The 25,002-nt window shown below is 42.7% G+C and overlaps 1 protein-coding gene across 7 annotated transcripts in view; it reads left to right on the top strand.

The window, feature by feature from the left end:
- Window positions 1–25,002, top strand: part of NOL4 (nucleolar protein 4) — a 665,641-nt gene that overhangs the window by 311,919 nt on the left and 328,720 nt on the right. For all 7 annotated transcript variants that reach the window (XM_053715015.1, XM_053715014.1, XM_053715011.1 and 4 more), the window contains one exon: window positions 2,462–2,574. In XM_053715015.1, the coding sequence (XP_053570990.1) occupies window positions 2,462–2,574 (113 nt within the window). The remainder of the gene's footprint in view (window positions 1–2,461; window positions 2,575–25,002) is intronic.

The following is a 25,002-nucleotide window of genomic DNA, read 5'->3' as shown; positions in this document are numbered from 1 at the left end:
TGCTTTTTCACCTTACTGCAAAACTCGCAATCTAGCCGTCTGTAATTATAAAATATGTCTTTTTAAAACAAATTAACATCTTGTTGCAATTGTTTTTCAATAGACAAAACAACCCAATTGCCTCATTTGGCCGTGCCAATCTGGGCTCCAGACGGCATACAAAGCTAGTTATAGTCATTAAAGAGATAGTAAAGTTAAAATTAAGCTTTCATTTTTTCAGGTGGAGCCATTTTAAACAACTTTCCAATTTACGTCTATTAAATTTGCTTTGTACTCTTGTTATCCTTTGTTGAAAAGTAAATATAGGGAGGCTGATAAAAGCTCAGGAGCGTGCACATATCTTTCTTTAGCAGTCTTTGGCAGCAGTGTTTGTAATTATGTATCACATTGCTATAAATACTGTTACAAACACCACTGCCAAATGGCTAAAGGCACATGCACGCTCCTGAGCTCATCTAGTATTACTCTTTAAGAAAATATAGCAAACTAATTAAGCAAAATTGATACTAGGAGTAAATTGGAAAGTTGTTTAAAACTTCATGATTTATCCAATCAATTTAAGTTTCATTTTAACTTTACTGTCTCTTTAAGTTAGTATAAAGTGAATTGTTTTTCAGTTTTTTTCTTTTAAAGTCAGCTAGGGAAAGATATGTTGTGGCTTTGTCTTGATAAGGGGGCAAAATAAATAATGATACTTGTTTTACTATGCATAACTAAACATTTTATATTAAGATCTCAATGTGTTTACTGTGCCTTTAGCTTTAAAATACATACAGCTTTATCTTAACCTTTGTTCATGCAAAAACAAAATGTATATATAAATAAAATGTTTAAATGGTGTTTTTTCATGTGCCCTTTTTCTTAGTTTATGACCCTTTAATGTGCTGCACATGCACACTAGCAATCTAAACTATGCCCCCGATACATTTCAGAACTATCTATTCCACAAATATACTAATAATACTAATCATTTCCTCATAGCACCCTATAGGGTAACAAAAAAATGTTGCCTTTTTGTGGTTTTTAGTTGTAACAAGTTGAGGCCAGATGTACAAGAAGAAATAGAGCACAAGCCAGAATTTTTTTTTGTGTTATTGTTCCAACATCATCTGAGTAAACCAAACTGAAGAAGACAAGCACACACAGACCATCATATGACCTTCTAATAAACCACCAATTACATTGTGTTTTATTATATGCACATTCTGTGCCTACAGAAACCATTTATTAGTGATAATTAGAGATAAATGAAAACCACCTAGACTGTATGTGAGAACTATGTGTTACACTTACACTGTACATGTGGGCAGTGTGCCCAGTACAACTACACATTGCTTTGCTCAGTTCATTGAATTATGATGTTATGGATATCTTGGTACATGCTGCAGTATTTATCCAGCTTCTCTAGCTGTTGACTACTGAAATTCCACATCATTCAATTTATTTATCTCCATTCCTGTCACTCCACTATTTCATCTACTATTGGATATATTAGTTTGCAGGTTTAACAGAGGGCTAAAATACCACATCTGTTTCAGTATCATTTGCTGCTTCATTAACTCAGAAATTGCAGCATGTTTAAAACGTTTGCAGGAGTGGCAAAAGATATTTCAATAAACAAAAATTCTCAGCAACAAAAGGAAACAAACCGTATAAGATACAGATGCATATGATACCTTAACACCAGTATTGTGGCTCAATATCCATTTAAAAAAAATATTTTGTATGATATTAATGCTATTTTTGTAAGATAACAAAGCAGTTTGTATTTTTTACAAATACATTTATGAATCTTTATTACTATTAGGGTAACAATAGCGTTTTTAGAGGGGGGGACTTATTACAGTATTGCTGTTACAACTGAATATATTAGAATAAATTTGCCAGACCTGAACTATACGTTCTTCCAAACCATTGTGACAATTTAGTAGCTTGTGTGTCGTATCCCCTTTCACTTTGCAACTTTTTGTAATTCTTTACAAAGTAATATTTTTTTTCATGCAGAGTAAAGCTTAAAGGGACACTGAACCCAAATTTTTTTCTTTCGTGATTCAGATAGAGCATGCAATTTTAAGCAACTTTCTAATTTACTTCTATTATCAATTTTTCTTCGTTCACTTGATATCTTTATTTGAAAAAGAAGAAATCTAAACTTCTTTTTTGGTTCAGTACTCTGGACAGCACATTTTTATTGGTGGATGAATTTATCCACCAATCAGCAAGAACAACCCAGGTTGTTCATCAAAAATGGGCCGGCATCTAAACTTACATTCTTGCATTTCAAATAAAGATACCAAGAGAATGAAGAAAATTTGATAATAGGAGTAAATTAGAAAGTTGCTTAAAATGTCATGCTCTATCTGAATCACGAAACAAAAAAATTTGGGTTCAGTGTCCCTTTAAAATGAAATCAACCCAAAATTGTACTTTATCTTTCATTTCTGTGCTTTTTTTTTTAAAGATAATGGAAAGCCTCCCACATTGGTGACAAGTATGATAGACTATAATATGCCAATTACTATGGCTTATATGAAGCACATGAAACTACAGCTCTTAAACTCACAACAAGATGAGGTAAGTCACTTCATAAAGCACATTTTTACAAATATTTAATTGTACAGAGCATTTTTCTCCTGTTAAGTGTAGTCAGTCCATGGGTCATCCATTACTTATGGGATTATAACTCCTCCCTAACAGGAAGTACAAGAGGATCACCCAAGCAGAGCTGCTATATAGCTCCTCCCCTCTACGTCATATCCAGTCATTCTCTTGCACCTAACTAAAGATAGGACGTGTGAGAGGACTGTGGTGTGTTAAACTTAGTTTTTATTTCTTCAATCAAAAGTTTGTTATTTTAAACGGCACCGGAGTGTGTTGTTTGTTCTCAGGCAGCATTAGAAGAAGAATCTGCCTGAGTTTTCTATGATCTTAGCGGTCATAACTAAGATCCACTTGCTGTTCTCGGCCATTCTGAGGAGTGAGGTAACTTCAGAACAGGGGATAGCATGCAGGGCCCACCTGCAAGGAGGTATGTGCAGTAAATTATTTTCTAAGGAATGGAATTGACTGAGAAAATACTGCTAATACCGATGTAATGTAAGTGCAGCCTTAAATGCAGTAGTAGCGACTGGTATCAGGCTGATATGATATGTATGTATGTATACTCTGAGGTATTTCTGGGGAATGGAATTTCACTAAGAAAATACTGTCAATATTAAAGTAATATTTGAGCCTGCACTGCAGTGAAAGTGACTAGCAGCAGGCTTATTAATAACACTTCATAATTTTCAATTTTAAAACGTTTACTGGCATGTTAATCGTTTTTTCTGAGGTACTTGGTGATAAAACTTTATGGGCATGATTTTTACCACATGGCTGTCGTTTTTTTTCTGCATAAAAACAGTTTACTGAGCTTCCCCACTGTTGTAATATGAGTGGGAGGGGCCTATTTTAGCGCTTTATTGCGCAGTAAAAATTTAGTCACAGTCTTCCTATTTCTTCCTCCATGATTCAGGACGTCTCTACAGAGCCCAGGGGTCTCCAAAACTAGTTTTGAGGGAGGTAATCAGTCACAGCAGACCTGTGACAGTGTGTTTGACTGTGATAAAAACGTTTATTATTTCAACTGTTATCCGGGTATTAAGGGGTTAATCATCCTTTTGCTGGTGGGTGCAATCCTCTGCTAACTTTATACATTTTCTGTTAAAATTTGGTTGTTTTAACATATTTGGTTCATTGTTAATTCAACTGTGTCACATTTTTATGTTTCTTAAAGGCGCAGTAGCGTTTTTTATATAGCTTGTAAATTTATTTAAAAGCTTTTTCCAAGCTTGCTAGTGTTATTGCTAGTCTGTTTAAACATGTCTGACACAGATGAATCTGTTTGTTCACTATGTTTAAAGGCCAATGTGGAGCCCAATAGAAATTTGTGCACTCAATGTATAGATGTTACTTTGAATAAAAGTCAAACTTTATATGTTAAAAAAATATCACCAGACAACGAGGGGAAAGTTATGCCGACTAACTCTCCTCACGTGTCAGTACCTTCGCCTCCCGCTCAGGAGGTGCGTGATATTGTGGCGCCAAGTACATCAGGACGGCCCATACAAATCACTTTGCAAGACATGGCTAATGTTATGACTGAAGTACTATCTAAATTGCCAGAATTAAGAGGTAAACGCGATCACTCTGGGGTAAGAACAGAGTGCGCTGATAATAGTAGAGCCATGTCTGATACTGCGTCACAATTTGCAGAACATGAGGACGGAGAGCTTCATTCTGTGGGTGACGGATCTGATCCAAGTAAACTGGATTCAGAGATTTCAAATTTTAAATTTAAGCTTGAGAACCTCCGTGTATTACTAGGGGAGGTATTAGCGGCTCTGAATGATTGTAACACGGTTGCAATTCCAGAGAAAGTATGTAGGCTGGATAAATATTTTGCGGTACCGGCGTGTACTGACGTTTTTCCTATACCTAAAAGGCTTACAGAAATTGTTAACAAGGAGTGGGATAGACCCGGTGTGCCCTTTTCACCCCCTCCTATATTTAGAAAAATGTTTCCAATAGACGCCACCACACGGGACCTATGGCAGACGGTCCCTAAGGTGGAGGGAGCAGTTTCTACTCTGGCTAAGCGCACCACTATCCCGGTGGAGGATAGCTGTGCTTTTTCAGATCCAATGGATAAAAAGTTAGAGGGTTACCTTAAGAAAATGTTTGTTCAGCAAGGTTTTATATTACAACCCCTTGCATGCATCGCGCCTGTCACTGCTGCGGCGGCATTCTGGTTTGAGTCTCTGGAAGAGACCCTTAGCACAGCTCCATTGGATGAGATTATGAACAAGCTTAAAGCCCTTAAGCTAGCTAATTCATTTATTTCTGATGCCGTAGTACACTTAACCAAACTTACGGCTAAGAACTCCGGATTCGCCATTCAAGCGCGCAGAGCGCTGTGGCTTAAATCCTGGTCAGCTGATGTGACTTCTAAATCTAAATTGCTTAATATTCCTTTCAAAGGGCAGACATTATTCGGGCCCGGCCTGAAAGAAATTATCGCTGACATTAGGGCCAAACCAAAGGCTAAACAGTCTAATTTTCGTGCCTTTCGTAATTTCAAGGCAGGAGCAGCATCAACATCCTCCGCTCCAAGACAGGAAGGAACTGTTGCTCGCTACAGACAGGGCTGGAAACCTAACCAGTCCTGGAACAAGGGCAAGCAGGCCAGAAAACCTGCTGCTGCCCCTAAGACAGCATGAAGTGAGGGCCCCCGATCCGGAAACGGATATAGTGGGGGGCAGACTTTCTCTCTTTGCCCAGGCTTGGGCAAGAGATGTCCAGGATCCCTGGGCGTTGGAAATCATATCTCAGGGATATCTTCTGGACTTCAAAGCTTCTCCTCCACAAGGGAGATTTCATCTTTCAAGGTTATCAGCAAACCAGATAAAGAAAGAGGCGTTTCTACGCTGTGTACAAGACCTCTTACTAATGGGAGTGATCCACCCAGTTCCGCGGTCGGAACACGGGCAAGGATTCTATTCAAATCTGTTTGTGGTTCCCAAAAAAGAGGGAACCTTCAGACCAATCTTGGACTTAAAGATCCTAAACAAATTCCTAAGAGTTCCATCGTTCAAAATGGAAACTATTCGAACCATCTTACCCATGAGCCAAGAGGGTCAGTACATGACCACAGTGGATTTAAAGGATGCCTACCTTCACATACCGATTCACAAGGATCATTACCGGTATCTAAGATTTGCCTTCCTAAACAGGCATTACCAGTTTGTAGCTCTTCCCTTCGGGTTAGCTACGGCTCCAAGAATCTTTACAAAGGTTCTGGGCTCTCTTCTGGCGGTACTAAGACCGCGAGGCATAGCGGTAGCTCCGTACCTAGACGACATTCTGATACAAGCGTCAAGTTTCCAAACTGCCAAGTCTCATACAGAGTTAGTTCTGGCATTTCTAAGGTCGCATGGGTGGAAGGTGAACGTAGAAAAGAGTTCTCTATTGCCACTCACAAGAGTTCCCTTTCTAGGGACTCTTATAGATTCTGTAGAAATGAAAATTTACCTGACGGAGGACAGGTTATCAAAACTTCTAAATGCTTGCCATGTCCTTCATTCCATTCAACACCCGTCAGTGGCTCAGTGCATGGAGGTAATCGGCTTAATGGTAGCGGCAATGGACATAGTACCATTTGTGCGCCTGCATCTCAGACCGCTGCAATTGTGCATGCTAAGTCAGTGGAATGGGGATTACTCAGATTTGTCCCCTCTGCTAAATCTGGATCAAGAGACCAGAGATTCTCTTCTATGGTGGCTTTCTCGGCCACATCTGTCCAAGGGGATGCCCTTCCGCAGGCCAGATTGGACGATTGTAACAACAGACGCCAGCCTTCTCGGTTGGGGGCAGTCTGGAATTCCCTGAAGGCTCAGGGATCATGGACTCAGGAGGAGAGACTCCTTCCAATAAACATTCTGGAATTAAGAGCAATTTTCAATGCTCTTCTGGCTTGGCCTCAGTTAGCAACTCTGAGGTTCATCAGGTTTCAGTCGGACAACATCACGACTGTGGCTTACATCAACCATCAAGGAGGAACAAGGAGTTCCCTAGCGATGATGGAAGTCTCAAAGATAATTCGCTGGGCAGAGTCTCACTCTTGCCACCTGTCAGCGATCCACATCCCAGGCATGGAGAACTGGGAGGCGGATTTTCTAAGTCGCCAGACCTTTCATCCGGGGGAGTGGGAACTTCATCCGGAGGTGTTTGTCCAACTGCTTCATCATTGGGGCAAACCAGATCTGGATCTCATGGCGTCTCCCCAGAACGCAAAGCTTCCTTGTTACGGATCCAGGTCCAGGGACCCGGGAGCGGTGCTGATAGATGCTCTGACAGCACCTTGGGTCTTCAACATGGCTTATGTGTTTCCACCTTTCCCGATGCTTCCTCGATTGATTGCCAGGATCAAACAGGAGAGAGCATCAGTGATTCTAATAGCGCCTGCGTGGCCACGCAGGACCTGGTATGCAGATCTAGTGGACATGTCGTCCTGTCCACCATGGTCTCTGCCTCTGAGACAGGACCTTCTGATTCAGGGTCCTTTCAAACATCCAAATCTAATTTCTCTGAGGCTGACTGCATGGAGATTGAACGTTTGATTCTATCAAAGCGTGGATTCTCGGAGTCAGTGATTGATACCTTAATACAGGCTAGGAAACCTGTTACCAGTAAAATTTACCATAAAATATGGCGTAAATACTTATATTGGTGCGAATCCAAGAGTTACTCATGGAGTAAGGTTAGGATTCCTAGGATATTGTCTTTTCTACAAGAGGGTTTAGAAAAGGGTTTATCTGCTAGTTCGTTAAAGGGACAGATTTCAGCTCTGTCTATCCTTTTACACAAACGTCTGGCAGAAGTTCCAGACGTTCAGGCTTTTTGTCAGGCTTTGGCTAGGATTAAGCCTGTGTTTAAGACTGTTGCTCCGCCGTGGAGCTTAAACTTAGTTCTTAACGTTCTGCAAGGTGTTCCGTTTGAACCCCTTCATTCCATCGATATCAAGCTGTTATCTTGGAAAGTTCTGTTTTTAATGGCTATTTCCTCGGCTCGAAGAGTCTCTGAGTTATCGGCCTTACATTGTGATTCTCCTTATCTGATTTTTCATTCAGACAAGGTAGTTCTGCGTACTAAACCTGGGTTCTTACCTAAGGTAGTCACTAACAAGAATATCAATCAAGAGATTGTTGTTCCATCATTGTGCCCTAACCCTTCTTCAAAGAAGGAACGACTTTTGCACAATCTGGACGTCGTCCGTGCCCTGAAATTTTATTTGCAGGCAACTAAAGATTTTCGTCAAACTTCTTCCCTGTTTGTCGTTTATTCTGGACAGAGGAGAGGTCAAAAAGCTTCGGCTACCTCTCTCTCTTTTTAGCTTCGTAGCATAATACGTTTAGCCTATGAGACTGCTGGACAGCAGCCTCATGAAAGGATTACAGCTCATTCTACTAGAGCTGTGGCTTCCACTTGGGCCTTTAAGAATGAGGCCTCTGTTGAACAGATTTGCAAGGCTGCAACTTGGTCTTCACTTCACACTTTTTCAAAATTTTACAAATTTGACACTTTTGCTTCTTCGGAGGCTGTTTTTGGGAGAAAGGTTCTACAGGCAGTGGTTCCTTCCGTGTAAAGATCCTGCCTGTCCCTCCCGTCATCCGTGTACTTTTAGCTTTGGTATTGGTATCCCATAAGTAATGGATGACCCGTGGACTGACTACACTTAACAGGAGAAAATATAATTTATGCTTACCTGATAAATTCATTTCTCCTGTAGTGTAGTCAGTCCACGGCCCGCCCTGTTTTTACGGCAGGTCTAAATTTTAATTAAACTCCAGTCACCACTGCACCCTATAGTTTCTCCTTTCTCGTATGGTTTCGGTCGAATGACTGGATATGACGTAGAGGGGAGGAGCTATATAGCAGCTCTGCTTGGGTGATCCTCTTGCACTTCCTGTTAGGGAGGAGTTAGAATCCCATAAGTAATGGATGACCCGTGGACTGACTACACTACAGGAGAAATTAATTTATCAGGTAAGCATAAATTATATTTTTTTACGTATATAACATGTTAAATGTTTATCTATATATTATATTTAAAATTATTCAGTCATAACTTTTGTGTTTAGATAAAATTATTTTTGTTGGAAATTGGGAAAACCAAACTAATAGTTGTGTGTTTGGAATGCACAGTATGCATGAGGTTATTCTAAAACAACCATAAGTAGTATGTAGTTTTAGTATTTATCTTAAAGGGATACTAACCCCAAATTGTTTCTTTCATGATTCAGATAGAGCAGGCAATTTTAAGCAACTTTCTAATTTACTCATTTTATCAAATTTTCTTCATTCTCTTGTTATCTTTATTTAAAAAGCAGGAATGTATTGCTTCGGAGCCAGCCCATTTTAGGTTCAGCACCCTGAATAGTGCTTACTTATTGGTGGCTACATTTAGCAAATCAATAAGAAAGCATAACCAAGGTTCTTAACCAAAAATGGGCCCGGGTCCTAAGCTTTACATTCCTGCTTTTAAAATAAAGATAGCAAGAGAACGAAAAAAAATTGATAATATGAGTAAACTAGAAAGTTGCTTAAAATTGCCTGCTCTAGCTGAATTATTAAAGAAAACAATTGGGTTTAGTATCCCTTTAAGTGTTAATTAGGCTTACACTTTATTTAGAAGCAAAGTGGTTAAACACATTGTTAAAGTCAGGTACTAATCAACAATGCACTTCTGCTCCAGAGCTAATTTGTCTTGTGCTTGGCGGCTACCTATATATGCTACCCCGACTGACTTTAACTGTGTGTTTAACCCATTTGTGGAAGTTAAACTTGTAGGTCGGTAAAGTAATAAGGCAACAATGAAATGCCCTGTCACATTATTGCATTTTATTATTGTTCATTTGTGCTATTCTTATGGGCCTTCATTTTTATCTGCCATAAAAATCTATGTATCCAGATTTGTGTTGGAAAGTAAGAACTTTAAAAAAAATGCATAGTTAAATAACTTGTAAAATTATAGTTATCTACTTGTTCTTCTGGTCAACATTGAGAACTATTTAATGAAGACTGTGTCACGTCTACTAATATAATGTTTCACTTTTTTTTTTTTTTTAAGATTTTAAATATTTTATTAAAGATAATAAAATTGCAATACAAAATCTGAATAAACTTTTCCAATAACAGAACAGTAGCACGTATATATAAACAAAATTAGGTTACTCAAAACCCATAAGGCATACAATAAACAACAAAATTATTTGGTAGGCCGTGGTGACTTCTACCCGTCATAATCTAGTGTCCAACCTGTCCCTCAGGCTAACAAGGTGTAAGTAACAAAGAGAGGTTGATCAGGCTGTTAGGACCATCTATAAGGCCTCACTTGAAGGCTCAAGGATAGCCCCCAGAATTTCCAGTAGAAGGGTTTGAAAGTGACTTGAGTTTGAGGAGAGGGTTTACTTTCTCTCTTAGGCTCACAGAAATATATATTTAGGGTAGAACATAGAAGTTGGGGGAAGTAGAGAGGGGTAGAGGGGAGCAGGGAGGAAGGGAGGGTGCTTAGTGCTTACACTAGGTCAGTTTGTATAAGTCATTATCGTCTGCAGGGGCAAGGTCCCAAATTAGGCATCGCTAGAGGTTGTGTTAGGTTTCCAGTCAGTATCATTTTGTTCCTTCCAGTCTGACCAAACCAGTTCAAATAGGTCGGAGTTGTTTAATTTATAAAAGATATCCTTCTCCATGGTATATATATATATATGCCATAGTCTTACAAACTGTAGCCCAGCTAGGGGGCGACTCCTTTTTCCATGAACAAGCTATAGCATGTTTAATGGTCATAAATAGGTATATAGAAATGTATGCATGGTGTTTGGGTAAATCATGGAGGTGTAAGTGAAGGAGGGCTGAGGCAGGCGACCTAGAAAGGGAAATTCCAACACGAGAGAGGGCTGCAAAGCATTGCTGCCACAAAGGCTGAATCACAGGGCACTCCCACCATATATGAAGCGCATTACCTCTATGTCCGCATTTCCTCCAGCACTCGGGAGACGCACTCAGGAACATTTTTGCTAACCTAGTAGGTACATAGTACCAGTGGGATAGGAGTTTGAAGTATACTTCGTATAGTGTCGTACAGTGAATGACCTTCTGAGTCAAGGAAAAGGCGCGCTCCCACCTTTCAGGTGGGACTCGCATACTTAACACTGTCTCCCATCGGGCCAGATGGGCTGGTGTTTCAGGGCTTTGTGAGCCGCTTAGTAGCGTGTAATGTAGGGTGAGGGGCCTACAGACCCTGGCCCCCCTATCCCAGGTGGACTCCCATAAGGTTAACGGGCGAGAAAGATTCGGTTTGAATCCCCAACTATTTAGAAAGCTCTTAATTCTATGGAACTCAAAGGACAAATAGAGAGATATTCCTGCTCCATCTCCAATTTGGGAAAGCTGCTTATAAGAATCTCGGGAGGTCGTGGACCACAAGTCTGACACTAGGTTGACCCCCAGTTGCCCCAATTTATTGGGGTGAGAATCCCGTAGGCCCGAGAGGAGACCCAGAAGAGAAGTGATAGGGGAAGGGTGTGGAGCGATATTAGGATGGTGTCTAATTTTGTCCCAGAAATCTAGGCAACCTATAATAACTGGATTGATTAACTCCAACTCTCTGCGACAGTGCTGAGGATTCCATATTAGGTCTCGTAAGTTGAGATGGTGAGGTAAGGAGGCTTGCTCAATTGCTCTCCATTTGGAGTAAGATGATTTGACTCCCCATTGAGACACATGGGTGAGCATGGCACCCTCATAGTATCGGGAGACCGACGGAGAGGCTATACCTCCAGTAGTTCTAGAGAGTTGGAGAAGTTTATGTGCAGCTCTGGGAGGTTTGTCCTGACAGATAAATTTTGTGAAGCCACTCTGGAATTGGAGCAGAAGGTATTTGGGAATCTTAATGGGAAGGCAGCGGAACAAGTAGGTGAGTCTAGGGAGGAACGACATTTTCAAGGCCGTAACCCTACCCAGCTAGGATGCATGCTGCATGTTCCAGTCTCTCCTCAAAGAGCGAAGTGATGCGAGAAGGGGAAGGTAATTATCTTTGATAATTTGGAAGAAACTACTACAGGGAGTGCAGAATTATTAGGCAAATGAGTATTTTGACCACATCATCCTCTTTATGCATGTTGTCTTACTCCAAGCTGTATAGGCTCGAAAGCCTACTACCAATTAAGCATATTAGGTGATGTGCATCTCTGTAATGAGAAGGGGTGTGGTCTAATGACATCAACACCCTATATCAGGTGTGCATAATTATTAGGCAACTTCCTTTCCTTTGGCAAAATGGGTCAAAAGAAGGACTTGACAGGCTCAGAAAAGTAAAAAATAGTGAGATATCTTGCAGAGGGATGCAGCACTCTTAAAATTGCAAAGCTTCTGAAGCGTGATCATCGAACAATCAAGCGTTTCATTCAAAATAGTCAACAGGGTCGCAAGAAGCGTGTGGAAAAACCAAGGCGCAAAATAACTGCCCATGAACTGAGAAAAGTCAAGCGTGCAGCTGCCAAGATGCCACTTGCCACCAGTTTGCCCATATTTCAGAGCTGCAACATCACTGGAGTGCCCAAAAGCACAAGGTGTGCAATACTCAGAGACATGGCCAAGGTAAGAAAGGCTGAAAGACGACCACCACTGAACAAGACACACAAGCTGAAACGTCAAGACTGGGCCAAGAAATATCTCAAGACTGATTTTTCTAAGGTTTTATGGACTGATGAAATGAGAGTGAGTCTTGATGGGCCAGATGGATGGGCCCGTGGCTGGATTGGTAAAGGGCAGAGAGCTCCAGTCCGACTCAGACGCCAGCAAGGTGGAGGTGGAGTACTGGTTTGGGCTGGTATCATCAAAGATGAGCTTGTGGGGCCTTTTCGGGTTGAGGATGGAGTCAAGCTCAACTCCCAGTCCTACTGCCAGTTTCTGGAAGACACCTTCTTCAAGCAGTGGTACAGGAAGAAGTCTGCATCCTTCAAGAAAAACATGATTTTCATGCAGGACAATGCTCCATCACACGCGTCCAAGTACACCACAGCATGGCTGGCAAGAAAGGGTATAAAAGAAGAAAATCTAATGACATGGCCTCCTTGTTCACCTGATCTGAACCCCATTGAGAACCTGTGGTCCATCATCAAATGTGAGATTTACAAGGAGGGAAAACAGTACACCTCTCTGAACAGTGTCTGGGAGGCTGTGGTTGCTGCTGCACGCAATGTTGATGGTGAACAGATCAAAACACTGACAGAATCCATGGATGGCAGGCTTTTTAGTGTCCTTGCAAAGAAAGGTGGCTATATTGGTCACTGATTTGTTTTTGTTTTGTTTTTGAATGTCAGAAATGTATATTTGTGAATGTTGAGATGTTATATTGGTTTCACTGGTAAAAATAAATAATTGAAATGGGTATATATTTGTTTTTTGTTAAGTTGCCTAATAATTATACACAGTAATAGTCACCTGCACACACAGATATCCCCCTGTTACGGTACCAACAGTGTACCAAGGGTTAATACCAGATGAACAATGTCCTGCATAGGGAATCAGCAATTCACAACCCAGCCAGTTTCAGGTTTAAAACAGAATGACATTTATTAAAGGCTAGATGCCTAGTATTTATACAGGTTTGACCCCAGATGGGGGGGTTGAAAGACTCTTGTACATTTAGATAAAAAGGGGAAGACGCCCTTTTATGAAACAGTAGAATTACATTACTTAAATACTTTACTTAGGCAGATAACAACTTAAACACATTTGGCTTGTCTTATCACCTAGCGTCTGCTCTCTGAGGGTGATTAAACAATGGCCTGTTTATTACTTAAATGTAATTATAGCACACAATAGCTGAGGCCAGAAAACCTGTCTTTAGAAATTAGTTTCTTAGCTAAACACAATTAACTCCTTCAGTCCTGACAGAAGGGTCTGTCACATATCTCCCCCCTTGTGGAACACTCCGGCAGACCCGGCTTGACCCTTTGGCGGGTCAACCTGGGGATGACCGGACTTGGAGGTGGTAGGCATGTCAGTTTGCCAGGACAATCCATCTGTATTCCCGTTATGAGAGAGAATTCCTGTCCATACAAAGAAGGGTTCAACTTCCTCAGTGCCCAGACTAGGGCTAAACAGTCCTTCAAAATCCCATCAGCTTCTTTACGAGTTTTCTGTACCTGCTCTTTATAGGTATCCACAATCCCTTCATACTGACATAGGGTGCCCTTGAGTTGCTGCACCTCACTATGAGCCAGCGTCAGCTTCTCCTCAAGTGTCGCTAAGTTTGTCTTTAATGTTTCATGTCCCACTCTCAAGCTGGTGTTTTCTGCAGTCTGTCGGTGCAGCTTGTCTAGCAGAGATTCACGTTCTAAACGTGCTTTTTCCTCTGCGCTCCTCTTCTCCTTCATCAGCGCATTGTAACGGGACTTCCACGTATCAATAGCGGATAGAGATTTACTGAGCTCAGCATCCTGGGGCTTAGCAGCAGGGGGGTCAGTCTCTGCTGCACGGATCTGAGCATGGGTAGTCACAGGGTTAACATCAGCGGGACCCATGGGAGCATAGGCAGAAACAAGGGGAGCCAAGTCATTTCCAAGAAGAACATGAGCAGGTAAGTCCTTCTTGACCCCCACATTCACAGGTCTAGCGCCCACTCCCCAATCCAAATGTACCCTGGCAACAGGTAGGCTGAACACATCGCCCCCTGCTACCCTCACAGCCACAGTGTCTCCAGTGTACTGTTTCTCAGACACCAAGTTCTTTTGAAGCAAGGTCATGGTAGCACCAGTATCCCGTAGACCACTGACCTTCTTCCCATTCACTTTAACCAGTTGCCGGTTATTCCGGTGGGCAGCTTGCACAAGGTCTGCCTCATGTAGGATGCTCCAGCATTCTTGCGCCTCTACGTAGCGGGCCGCAGGCTGAGGGTTACGTGTGATTCCGCCGGCAGGTCTTCTCCAGGACTGTGCTTGGTTCGCTGCATTTAGGGGACACTCTGGTCTTTTGTGCCCTAGTTGCTTACATCCAAAGCATCGAATCGGTTGTGAGTAGCCCTGCGAATTGAACCGGGCTCTCTGAGGGTAGTTCGTGGCCAGATGCCGTGTGGTATAGCGGTGCGCCGGGGGTTGGTAACTGGCAGCTGCTGGGGTGACTGGGGGTCTGTACTCCACTCTAGCAGGGGGCTTAGTGGTAGCAGTGCCCAGTTTGCGGGCATCCGTATACTCATCTGCCAAGCGAGCCGCTTCATGCAGGGTGGAGGGTTTACGGTCCCGAACCCACTCTCGAACTCCTGCGGGTAACTTGTTGAAGCAATGTTCCAACAGGAATAGCTGCAGCACCTCTTCCCCAGATACGGCTTGGCACCCCGCTATCCAGTGAGCTGCTGTGCGGTGCACCTTACATGCCCACTCAAGGTAGGAATCTCCAGCTAATTTAACAGTGTCTCTGAACCGCCTCCGGTATGCCTCCGGTGTAACCGCATACCTGGAGAGCAGAGCCTCTTTTACAGTATTATAATCCCCGACTTCCTCATCTGGAATGGCCCGAAAAGCCTCACTGGCCCGGCCGGATAATTTTCCGGATAATATCGTGACCCAGTCCTCTGCGGGTACCTTGTGTAGTGCACATTGCCTCTCAAAATCCGCAAGGTACCCATCCATCTCTCCTTCTGTTTCCAGGAAGTTTTTAAAAGCTGCAAAATTTACTTTTCTCTTTTCCACTGGGTTTGCTGCAGCGCCGCTTTGGCGAAGTAGGTTGGCCTCCACAGCTGCTATGACCCGGTCGATAATTTCCGCAGATGGGTTGGGGCCATAATATGCCAGTCTTATTTTAACCGCCCGATCAAAGCTTGCTTCTTCAGGGGTTCTGTCTGCTATGCTGGGCCCATTGGTTCCTTCTGTTCCTGGTACTCTTTCCATCTTAGTCAGTATTGTAATAATCCCCCTCTTCCTGAGGTTACTGGCTTGTGTAGTTGCTCTTCTGGGCGATAAGGTTCATTCCGTCGCTTGCCACCAATGTTACGGTACCAACAGTGTACCAAGGGTTAATACCAGATGAACAATGTCCTGCATAGGGAATCAGCAATTCACAACCCAGCCAGTTTCAGGTTTAAAACAGAATGACATTTATTAAAGGCTAGATGCCTAGTATTTATACAGGTTTGACCCCAGATGGGGGGGTTGAAAGACTCTTGTACATTTAGATAAAAAGGGGAAGACGCCCTTTTATGAAACAGTAGAATTACATTACTTAAATACTTTACTTAGGCAGATAACAACTTAAACACATTTGGCTTGTCTTATCACCTAGCGTCTGTTCTCTGAGGGTGATTAAACAATGGCCTGTTTATTACTTAAATGTAATTATAGCACACAATAGCTGAGGCCAGAAAACCTGTCTTTAGAAATTAGTTTCTTAGCTAAACACAATTAACTCCTTCAGTCCTGACAGAAGGGTCTGTCACACCCCCTAAAATAGCTATAACTAAAAACAAACTAAAAAGTACTTCCAAAACTATTCAGCTTTGATATTAATGAGTTTTTTGGGTTCATTGAGAACATGGTTGTTGTTCAATAATAAAATGAATCCTCAAAAATACAACTTGCCTAATAATTCTGCACTCCCTGTAGATAGTTGAATTCCTAAGTGTAAAACAGAATGATCTGTCCAAGTGAAGTTAAATCTTTTTCTCAGGGAGGCCAATTGAGCACTGGTAAAACCTTGTGTATACACTTCCGTTTTTGACAGGTTCAATTTATAATAAGAATGAGCGCCGAAAGAGGTAAGCGTGTCTAATAGTCTAGGAATATTCTGCATGGGCTGAGCCGAAAATAGCGTGACATCATCCGCAAAGAGTGCAATTTTGTGCGAGGTGCCAAATAGAGTGACGCCCTGAATCATAGGGTCAGCTCTTATTTGTTCCGCCAAGGGCTCAATAGATAGGGCGAACAGCAGCAGAGACAGGGGGCAACCCTGCCTAGTGCCATTTGTAATGGGAAAAGAAGGAGAACGGAAACCTAGACCGCCAACTGAAGCTGTGGGAGTCAAATATAGGGCTTTGACTGCACCTATAAAATTACTAGGGAGACGATAGCGTTCAAGGACCGCCCATAGGTATTGCCATCTAACTCGGTCAAAGGCCTTCTCGGCATCAAGAGAGATGACCGAAAGCGGCCTATTGAGCCGAGCAGAGAGAGACAGAATGTTGAGGAGCCTTCTCCTGTTTTCAGGGCCCTCTCTTTGGGGCACAAAACCCACCTGGTCAGGGTCAATAAGTGAGGGGAGAAACTTAGCAAGCCTATTGGCCAGAATCTTGGAGTAGAATTTTATATCCGTATTTATTAAAGAAATGGGCCTATAGCTGGCGCAAAGGGTTGGGTCCTTATTTGGTTTTAGAATGGTTACTATACTGGCTTCCAGGTATTCTTTCTGAAAGTGGCCCTCTTTTCTAGCTAAGTTGTAAAACTTCAGCAGTAAAGGGGAGAGCTCCCGAGGAAATATTTTATATAAATGAACTGGGTAACCATCTGGGCCAGGAGACTTAAAGGATTTCGCTTTTTTAATAACCGACCGAATCTCAGAGAGTGAAAAGGGGGAACTAAGAAGGTCACGTTGTTCAAGGGAGAGTGTGGGAAGTGACAGGGTCTCGAGATAAGTGCACAAAACCTCCCGTGGCTATATTATATAATTTAGTATAGTAATCAGCAAATTCCTCCCCAATTTGGGACGGAACTTGGAGAAGGGATTTTGGGGTTCGTATGCAGTGAATTCGTGAGGCCCCTGCCCTATTTCTTATTTTGTTGGCTAGTAAGGAATCAGCCTTATTACTTTTGTGGTAAAACAGATGTTTTAGTTTTGTGAGATTAATCTGGGTTCTACAAAGTTCAAGCTGAGAAATATGATTCTTAACTTCAGTGATTTGAGATGTAATGTTTATTATTTAATGTGTTCCTATTTTGTGGTTCTAGTTGTCTCAATTTGATGTGGGCCTGGGAGAGGGTAAGTCCAGCTTGCTTCCTGTCTTATTGTGACCTTAGCTGCACCCCATAAGGAGTCATCCCTAACGGAAGCATTGTCATTGATTTGTATGTAGTGTGTGATATCTCTACGGAGCTCCTCCCTAAAGGGAACATCCTCAAGGATATGATGGGGGAGTCGCCAGTTGGGCCTCGAGCAAGTAGTGTTGGTCGAGATTATATCGGCCTGTACCAGATCATGGTCAGACCAGAGGCTAGGAGAAATTCTGGCCTGCTTAACTAGGTCGAGAGAGTCTGCAGTAGAGAATATGTGGTCTAGTCTAGAATACAGTCTATGGGGGTGTGAAAAGTGCGTGTAGTCGTGGTCTTGTGGATGAAGGGCCCTCCAGATGTCATAGAGGCCCGAGCATGACATTAAGTGTCGAAACCTATTAGATAACTGCTTGGCTAGTGCTGATGCTACCATCGCTGAGGTAGTTTTTCTGTCAATTGTATTGTCCCAAACCATATTAAAGTCCCCAGCTATGAGGACCCTACCCTGTTGGATCTGTGCAAGTGTGTGGAGAATGTGAAAGAGGCTGCTTCGATGTGCGTATACGCCTTAGAGCTTAGTTTAAAGGGTTCGCTTTCTAGCCAGTGGGTTTCTTGGATAAAGGCCACGTCAGGGTTATGGTGTTTTAGAGACCTTAACAGTAGGCTGCGCTTATGAGGAGAATTGAGACCTTGAACATTATGAGTTAACAACCTAATAGTGGACATTGTTGGTAGTGGGGGGAAGAGAGTAAGGGTGGAAACAGGAGGGGGATAAGGGTATAGGGGAGAATGAAGGGGGTAATGGGTGGACACTAATTGAGTGTCCAAAAATGTGGTGGAAATAATCCACCAAAAAGAGTCCTCGCATGGACTTCTAACTGGGGGCGGAGAATATTGAGTGAAAAACTTAAATCTGTAAGGCTGAGAACATCATCAGCCCCTCTCTGTATCATAATGGTAATGAACTATAAGTAAGTAACACTTAACTACAATTTAAATATCAAAACATCAACAAAGCATATAAGTAGAATACATAATGCAAAGTTAGACCCATATAAAAGTTGAAAGGTGCAGGCCCATTAGTTCAAGGAGTGACTGTGGATTGGGGTAGTTTTGTCCTTTTTACTCTTTGATCTTTAACAGTCCACTCAGATGCAGAGGCACGCAACTTAGGATAGGGAGGATCCCATTGAGGGGGAGGTTCAGGTCTAAGTCCCCAGTTTGTAAGGAGAGCCAGGCTCTGGGCCAAGGTTGCAGCCACAAAGGTTTGATTGTCCTTAGTGATGAAGAGGCGAGTTGGATACCCCCATCTGTACTTAATGTTGTTTTTTCGTAAAGTAATAGTGACAGGTTGGTAGTGCCTCCTTTGTTGAAAGGTGTGAGCCGAGAGATCAGGGAGGAGCTGTACATCTTTAAATCTGTCACTGAGAGGTGTCTTTTTGAGGTCTGCTTGGATTAGTCTATCTTTATATAGAAAACTGTGGAAGCACACTATTACATCACATGGTTTATCTGGAGCCACATTTCTAGAGCGCAGTGCCCTGTGTGCACGTTCCATAGTATCGGTTAGACCTTCAGGGTTGCCTATTAGGTCATGAAACAGTTCCCTCAAGAAGTCCTGCAACTCAGCTGGCGCTACTGACTTCGGAATTCCACGGAATCTGATGTTATTGCGTCTGGATCTGTCCTCTACATCTGCCAACTTGAGTTCTAATTGAGAGATTTGATCAGCCAGGCTTTCTGAATAAATTAGGAGATTAGATTGGTCCACCACTATGTCATCCTGCTTTCGTTCCAGAGAATCCACTCTTTCTTTAATTTCAGAGATCTCTTTTTTGAGCTCGGCAGAACTTTGTTGTATTTCCTGTGTAATGAATTTTCTTTAGCGTTTTCTCAGTAATGTAGTGCTGTGAGGCAGACGCAGATTGGATACTAGATTGAGACTCCTCATCTTGCGAGTCAGGGTCACTCAAATCCCTTTGGGGTTCCATGTCTGAACCTTTGGGCTGTTGTGTAAAATGGTCGTAGACTGTCTTCTTGGATTTCAATGTTGATTTTGAAAGCTTCCTACCTGAATGTGGCATGTTGTTAGGGCTAAGTGTTAGTGGTGGCCCACAAAAAAAGGGTACTGAAGGTATATTTGCAAATTTCTATGCGGTTCTGCTGAAAAGAAAATGAGTAAATCACATGTATATGACAAGTATTACTCTAGAAACTGCAGAGCGGGGCTGAGTGTTATATTAATTATAAGTGTCACATGTTAGGTGTAATCACCCACACCCAAAACACCAGAACTGGCCCCTCACCTTAGGGAATAAGGGGATACAACCCGAAGGAAGGGAAAAAGGATTTGGAGGTGACCCATCCGAACAAGTCGGGCGGGAGCAGGAAGGTGAGGGACTAGTACACAAAAGTTAACCTTTTTGGTACACAGGCAAATGACAGGAATATAAAATACAGAAAAGATCATAAAAAAGTGGGTTACCTTGATGCTCAAACCCCCCCCCCCCACCCATCTCGACTCAGGGAAAGAGGATACGACCCGAAGGAAGGGGAAAGGGGAAGTGGAAGTGACCAGCCTAGACTAGCTAGACCGGAAAGGGAGAGTCTTGAGGGGATATCTCTTAAAAGTACACTTGTCTAGTTTACCTCTAGGACTATCACTGTAGGGAAGGCCTGCAGAAAAAAAAAGTGTTAGACAGATATTCAAGTAACAAAACACTCCACTTTGGGCTGAGAACCCAAAGACACATAGGCTGGCGCAGCAGCAATCACTAACCCTAAGCTCGGCGGCCTGTAGAAAGAAAATGTTAAAGCAATTATCAGATAACACTACACCCTGGGCAACTGACCCAGGGACAACAATCCTAGCGCAGCAGCTATGGATGTATAGAATGTGAATAAATGCTACACAAGTAGAAATTAGGAAGTCCAGGACAGTTCTTGTGGGGGTCGCTGAAAGAAAATATGGACAAGTGCCCCCTTACTGGTCGTGAAATGTGGAGGAAGCCAGGGGCTCAAATGGACAATGATGCAGGCTGGTGTACAAAATACAGCACACAGTGCTGCAAAAAAATAATCCTTTATGGCTAATAAAAGGAAACTAGTATAAAATGTCTAGAGTCCATGGACATGTGGTGTATATGTCCACCGGTCAGTGAGTGCTTCTTTATTTCTGTCTTGAGTAGGGTACAGAATATGTCTAGAATAAGGGATTACTGGCAATATGGGAATGCTCCCAGTAGGTGATCTGCCTAATACCCAAAGAGTCTGTAGAAAAACCCTTTTGCACTCCTTAGGTTCTTGGGGTTAATCTTGCAGGCCAAACTACAGTCATTGGGGGTTATGCAGTAGATATATGCTTCAGTGAAAGAAGGGGGCTGCTGATATTTGTGTGGGTATGAATACCAATAGAGCAGCGGTATCTGAGTGCACCTAGCAATCAAGGTGTAAGGGTGGTGCGATGAGGTCTGTGTTGCTGTGCGTTTTGGTTAATGCAGTTTATCTTACCCAGAAGCCAAATACAGATATGTGGGCTCGCAGCAATCTTCTGACTGTGCCCTCCGTTGTCCCTGGACTAGGCAGAGCTGAGCCCCTGTACCCCCAGGCACCGAGCAGATTCACCACGCCAGATTCTGTATGCGGTCGGACTTCAGGCCTGAATGAGGAAGCAAGATGGCCGCTGTTCGCGCCACTTCACCAACAGCCGGTCCGTGCTAGTGCCCTCTGCTCAAATGAAGGCCTGGGAGGTGAAGATGCATAGGCAGATCGACCGCCAGGTCAGGCACAGCCCCGGTCAGTCCGAGGAAGAGGTGGCAATATCCGGGCCCCTGGTAGAAGCCAGTAGGTAGTGAAAGGGCGCCGGTGGTACACCCGCTGGAGGTCCCCCCAGGACCCTGTACACCGCTCACACGACCGAAGCTCCGGAGCGGAGCCCCGACCCTCCGGAGCTGCTGGTCAATGGGTCTTGTTTGTAGGCTTAGACTCCTGGCTGCAGGCATAATAGCCTCTGTTGCTCGCAGTGTAGATCAACACTAGGATAGCGTTGCAATGAGATAAGTCAGAGATAAGTCAGAGAAGCCAGGATTTTTGGTGGAATTCTTCAGGGTGTTTATGGCCCGCAAGGATGTTTCCCATTTTAAAAGCTTTTTGTGTAGTTCAAACTATGGGCCAGATTACAAGTGGTGCGCTAACAGTAGCGCTAGAGCGATATCGGTTTTATTGCGGCTATTTGAATGCATGGGAAGTTGAAAGTAAATGCGTTCGCTCAAGCTCAATTTAATTTAACACGCGTCGAGACCTCAGAGCTCTGGTTAACTGTTATGCTCGAATAAAAAGTTGCACAAAAAACATCAAAACCACATTGGAAAGTACAGTTACACTCATAATAACACTATCTAATAAACATTATTTAAAAAAAATATTGCATAAAAAGTTATAAGGGCTCAAATATACATACATATACTGTACATGTCTAAATATGTATACAGGGAGTGCAGAATTATTAGGCAAATGGGTATTTTGACCACATCATCCTCTTTATGCATGTTGTCTTACTCCAAGCTGTATAGGCTCGAAAGCCTACTACCAATTAAGCATATTAGGTGATGTGCATCTCTGTAATGAGAAGGGGTGTGGTCTAATGACATCAACACCCTATATCAGGTGTGCATAATTATTAGGCAACTTCCTTTCCTTTGGCAAAATGGGTCAAAAGAAGGACTTGACAGGCTCAGAAAAGTAAAAAATAGTGAGATATCTTGCAGAGGGATGCAGCACTCTTAAAATTGCAAAGCTTCTGAAGCGTGATCATCAAACAATCAAGCGTTTCATTCAAAATAGTCAACAGGGTCGCAAGAAGCATGTGGAAAAACCAAGGCGCAAAATAACTGCCCATGAACTGAGAAAAGTCAAGCGTGCAGCTGCCAAGATGCCACTTGCCACCAGTTTGGCCATATTTCAGAGCTGCAACATCACTGGAGTGCCCAAAAGCACAAGGTGTGCAATACTCAGAGACATGGCCAAGGTAAGAAAGGCTGAAAGACGACCACCACTGAACAAGACACACAAGCTGAAACGTCAAGACTGGGCCAAGAAATATCTCAAGACTGATTTTTCTAAGGTTTTATGGACTGATGAAATGAGAGTGAGTCTTGATGGGCCAGATGGATGGGCCCGTGGCTGGATTGGTAAAGGGCAGAGAGCTCCAGTCCGACTCAGACGCCAGCAAGGTGGAGGTGGAGTACTGGTTTGGGCTGGTATCATCAAAGATGAGCTTGTGGGGCCTTTTCGGGTTGAGGATGGAGTCAAGCTCAACTCCCAGTCCTACTGCCAGTTTCTGGAAGACACCTTCTTCAAGCAGTGGTACAGGAAGAAGTCTGCATCCTTCAAGAAAAACATGATTTTCATGCAGGACAATGCTCCATCACACGCGTCCAAGTACTCCACAGCGTGGCTGGCAAGAAAGGGTATAAAAGAAGAAAATCTAATGACATGGCCTCCTTGTTCACCTGATCTGAACCCCATTGAGAACCTGTGGTCCATCATCAAATGTGAGATTTACAAGGAGGGAAAACAGTACACCTCTCTGAACAGTGTCTGGGAGGCTGTGGTTGCTGCTGCACGCAATGTTGATGGTGAACAGATCAAAACACTGACAGAATCCATGGATGGCAGGCTTTTTAGTGTCCTTGCAAAGAAAGGTGGCTATATTGGTCACTGATTTGTTTTTGTTTTGTTTTTGAATGTCAGAAATGTATATTTGTGAATGTTGAGATGTTATATTGGTTTCACTGGTAAAAATAAATAATTGAAATGGGTATATATTTGTTTTTTGTTAAGTTGCCTAATAATTATACACAGTAATAGTCACCTGCACACACAGATATCCCCCTAAAATAGCTATAACTAAAAACAAACTAAAAAGTACTTCCAAAACTATTCAGCTTTGATATTAATGAGTTTTTTGGGTTCATTGAGAACATGGTTGTTGTTCAATAATAAAATTAATCCTCAAAAATACAACTTGCCTAATAATTCTGCACTCCCTGTAGATAGTTGAATTCCTAAGTGTAAAACAGAATGATCTGTCCAAGTGAAGTTAAATCTTTTTCTCAGGGAGGCCAATTGAGCACTGGTAAAACCTTGTGTATACACTTCCGTTTTTGACAGGTTCAATTTATAATAAGAATGAGCGCCGAAAGAGGTAAGCGTGTCTAATAGTCTAGGAATATTTTGCATGGGCTGAGCCGAAAATAGCGTGACATCATCCGCAAAGAGTGCAATTTTGTGCGAGGTGCCAAATAGAGTGACGCCCTGAATCATAGGGTCAGCTCTTATTTGTTCCGCCAAGGGCTCAATAGATAGGGCGAACAGCAGCAGAGACAGGGGGCAACCCTGCCTAGTGCCATTTGTAATGGGAAAAGAAGGAGAACGGAAACCTAGACCGCCAACTGAAGCTGTGGGAGTCAAATATAGGGCTTTGACTGCACCTATAAAATTACTAGGGAGACGATAGCGTTCAAGGACCGCCCATAGGTATTGCCATCTAACTCGGTCAAAGGCCTTCTCGGCATCAAGAGAGATGACCGAAAGCGGCCTATTGAGCCGAGCAGAGAGAGACAGAATGTTGAGGAGCCTTCTCCTGTTTTCAGGGCCCTCTCTTTGGGGCACAAAACCCACCTGGTCAGGGTCAATAAGTGAGGGGAGAAACTTAGCAAGCCTATTGGCCAGGATCTTGGAGTAGAATTTTATATCCGTATTAATTAAAGAAATGGGCCTATAGCTGGCGCAAAGGGTTGGGTCCTTATTTGGTTTTAGAATGGTTACTATACTGGCTTCCAGGTATTCTTTCTGAAAGTGGCCCTCTTTTCTAGCTAAGTTGTAAAACTTCAGCAGTAAAGGGGAGAGCTCCCGAGGAAATATTTTATATAAATGAACTGGGTAACCATCTGGGCCAGGAGACTTAAAGGATTTCGCTTTTTTAATAACCGACCGAATCTCAGAGAGTGAAAAGGGGGAACTAAGAAGGTCACGTTGTTCAAGGGAGAGTGTGGGAAGTGACAGGGTCTCGAGATAAGTGCACAAAACCTCCCGTGGCTATATTATATAATTTAGTATAGTAATCAGCAAATTCCTCCCCAATTTGGGACGGAACTTGGAGAAGGGATTTTGGGGTTCGTATGCAGTGAATTCGTGAGGCCCCTGCCCTATTTCTTATTTTGTTGGCTAGTAAGGAATCAGCCTTATTACTTTTGTGGTAAAACAGATGTTTTAGTTTTGTGAGATTAATCTGGGTTCTACAAAGTTCAAGCTGAGAAATATGATTCTTAACTTCAGTGATTTGAGATGTAATGTTCCTATTTAATGTGTTCCTATTTTGTGGTTCTAGTTGTCTCAATTTGATGTGGGCCTGGGAGAG

Source organism: Bombina bombina, chromosome 5, assembly GCF_027579735.1.
Source record: "Bombina bombina isolate aBomBom1 chromosome 5, aBomBom1.pri, whole genome shotgun sequence".
NCBI classification, from domain to species: Eukaryota; Metazoa; Chordata; class Amphibia; order Anura; family Bombinatoridae; genus Bombina; species Bombina bombina.
Note: the sequence above shows the minus strand (reverse complement) of the source record. Positions and strands in the feature narration are given on the sequence as shown.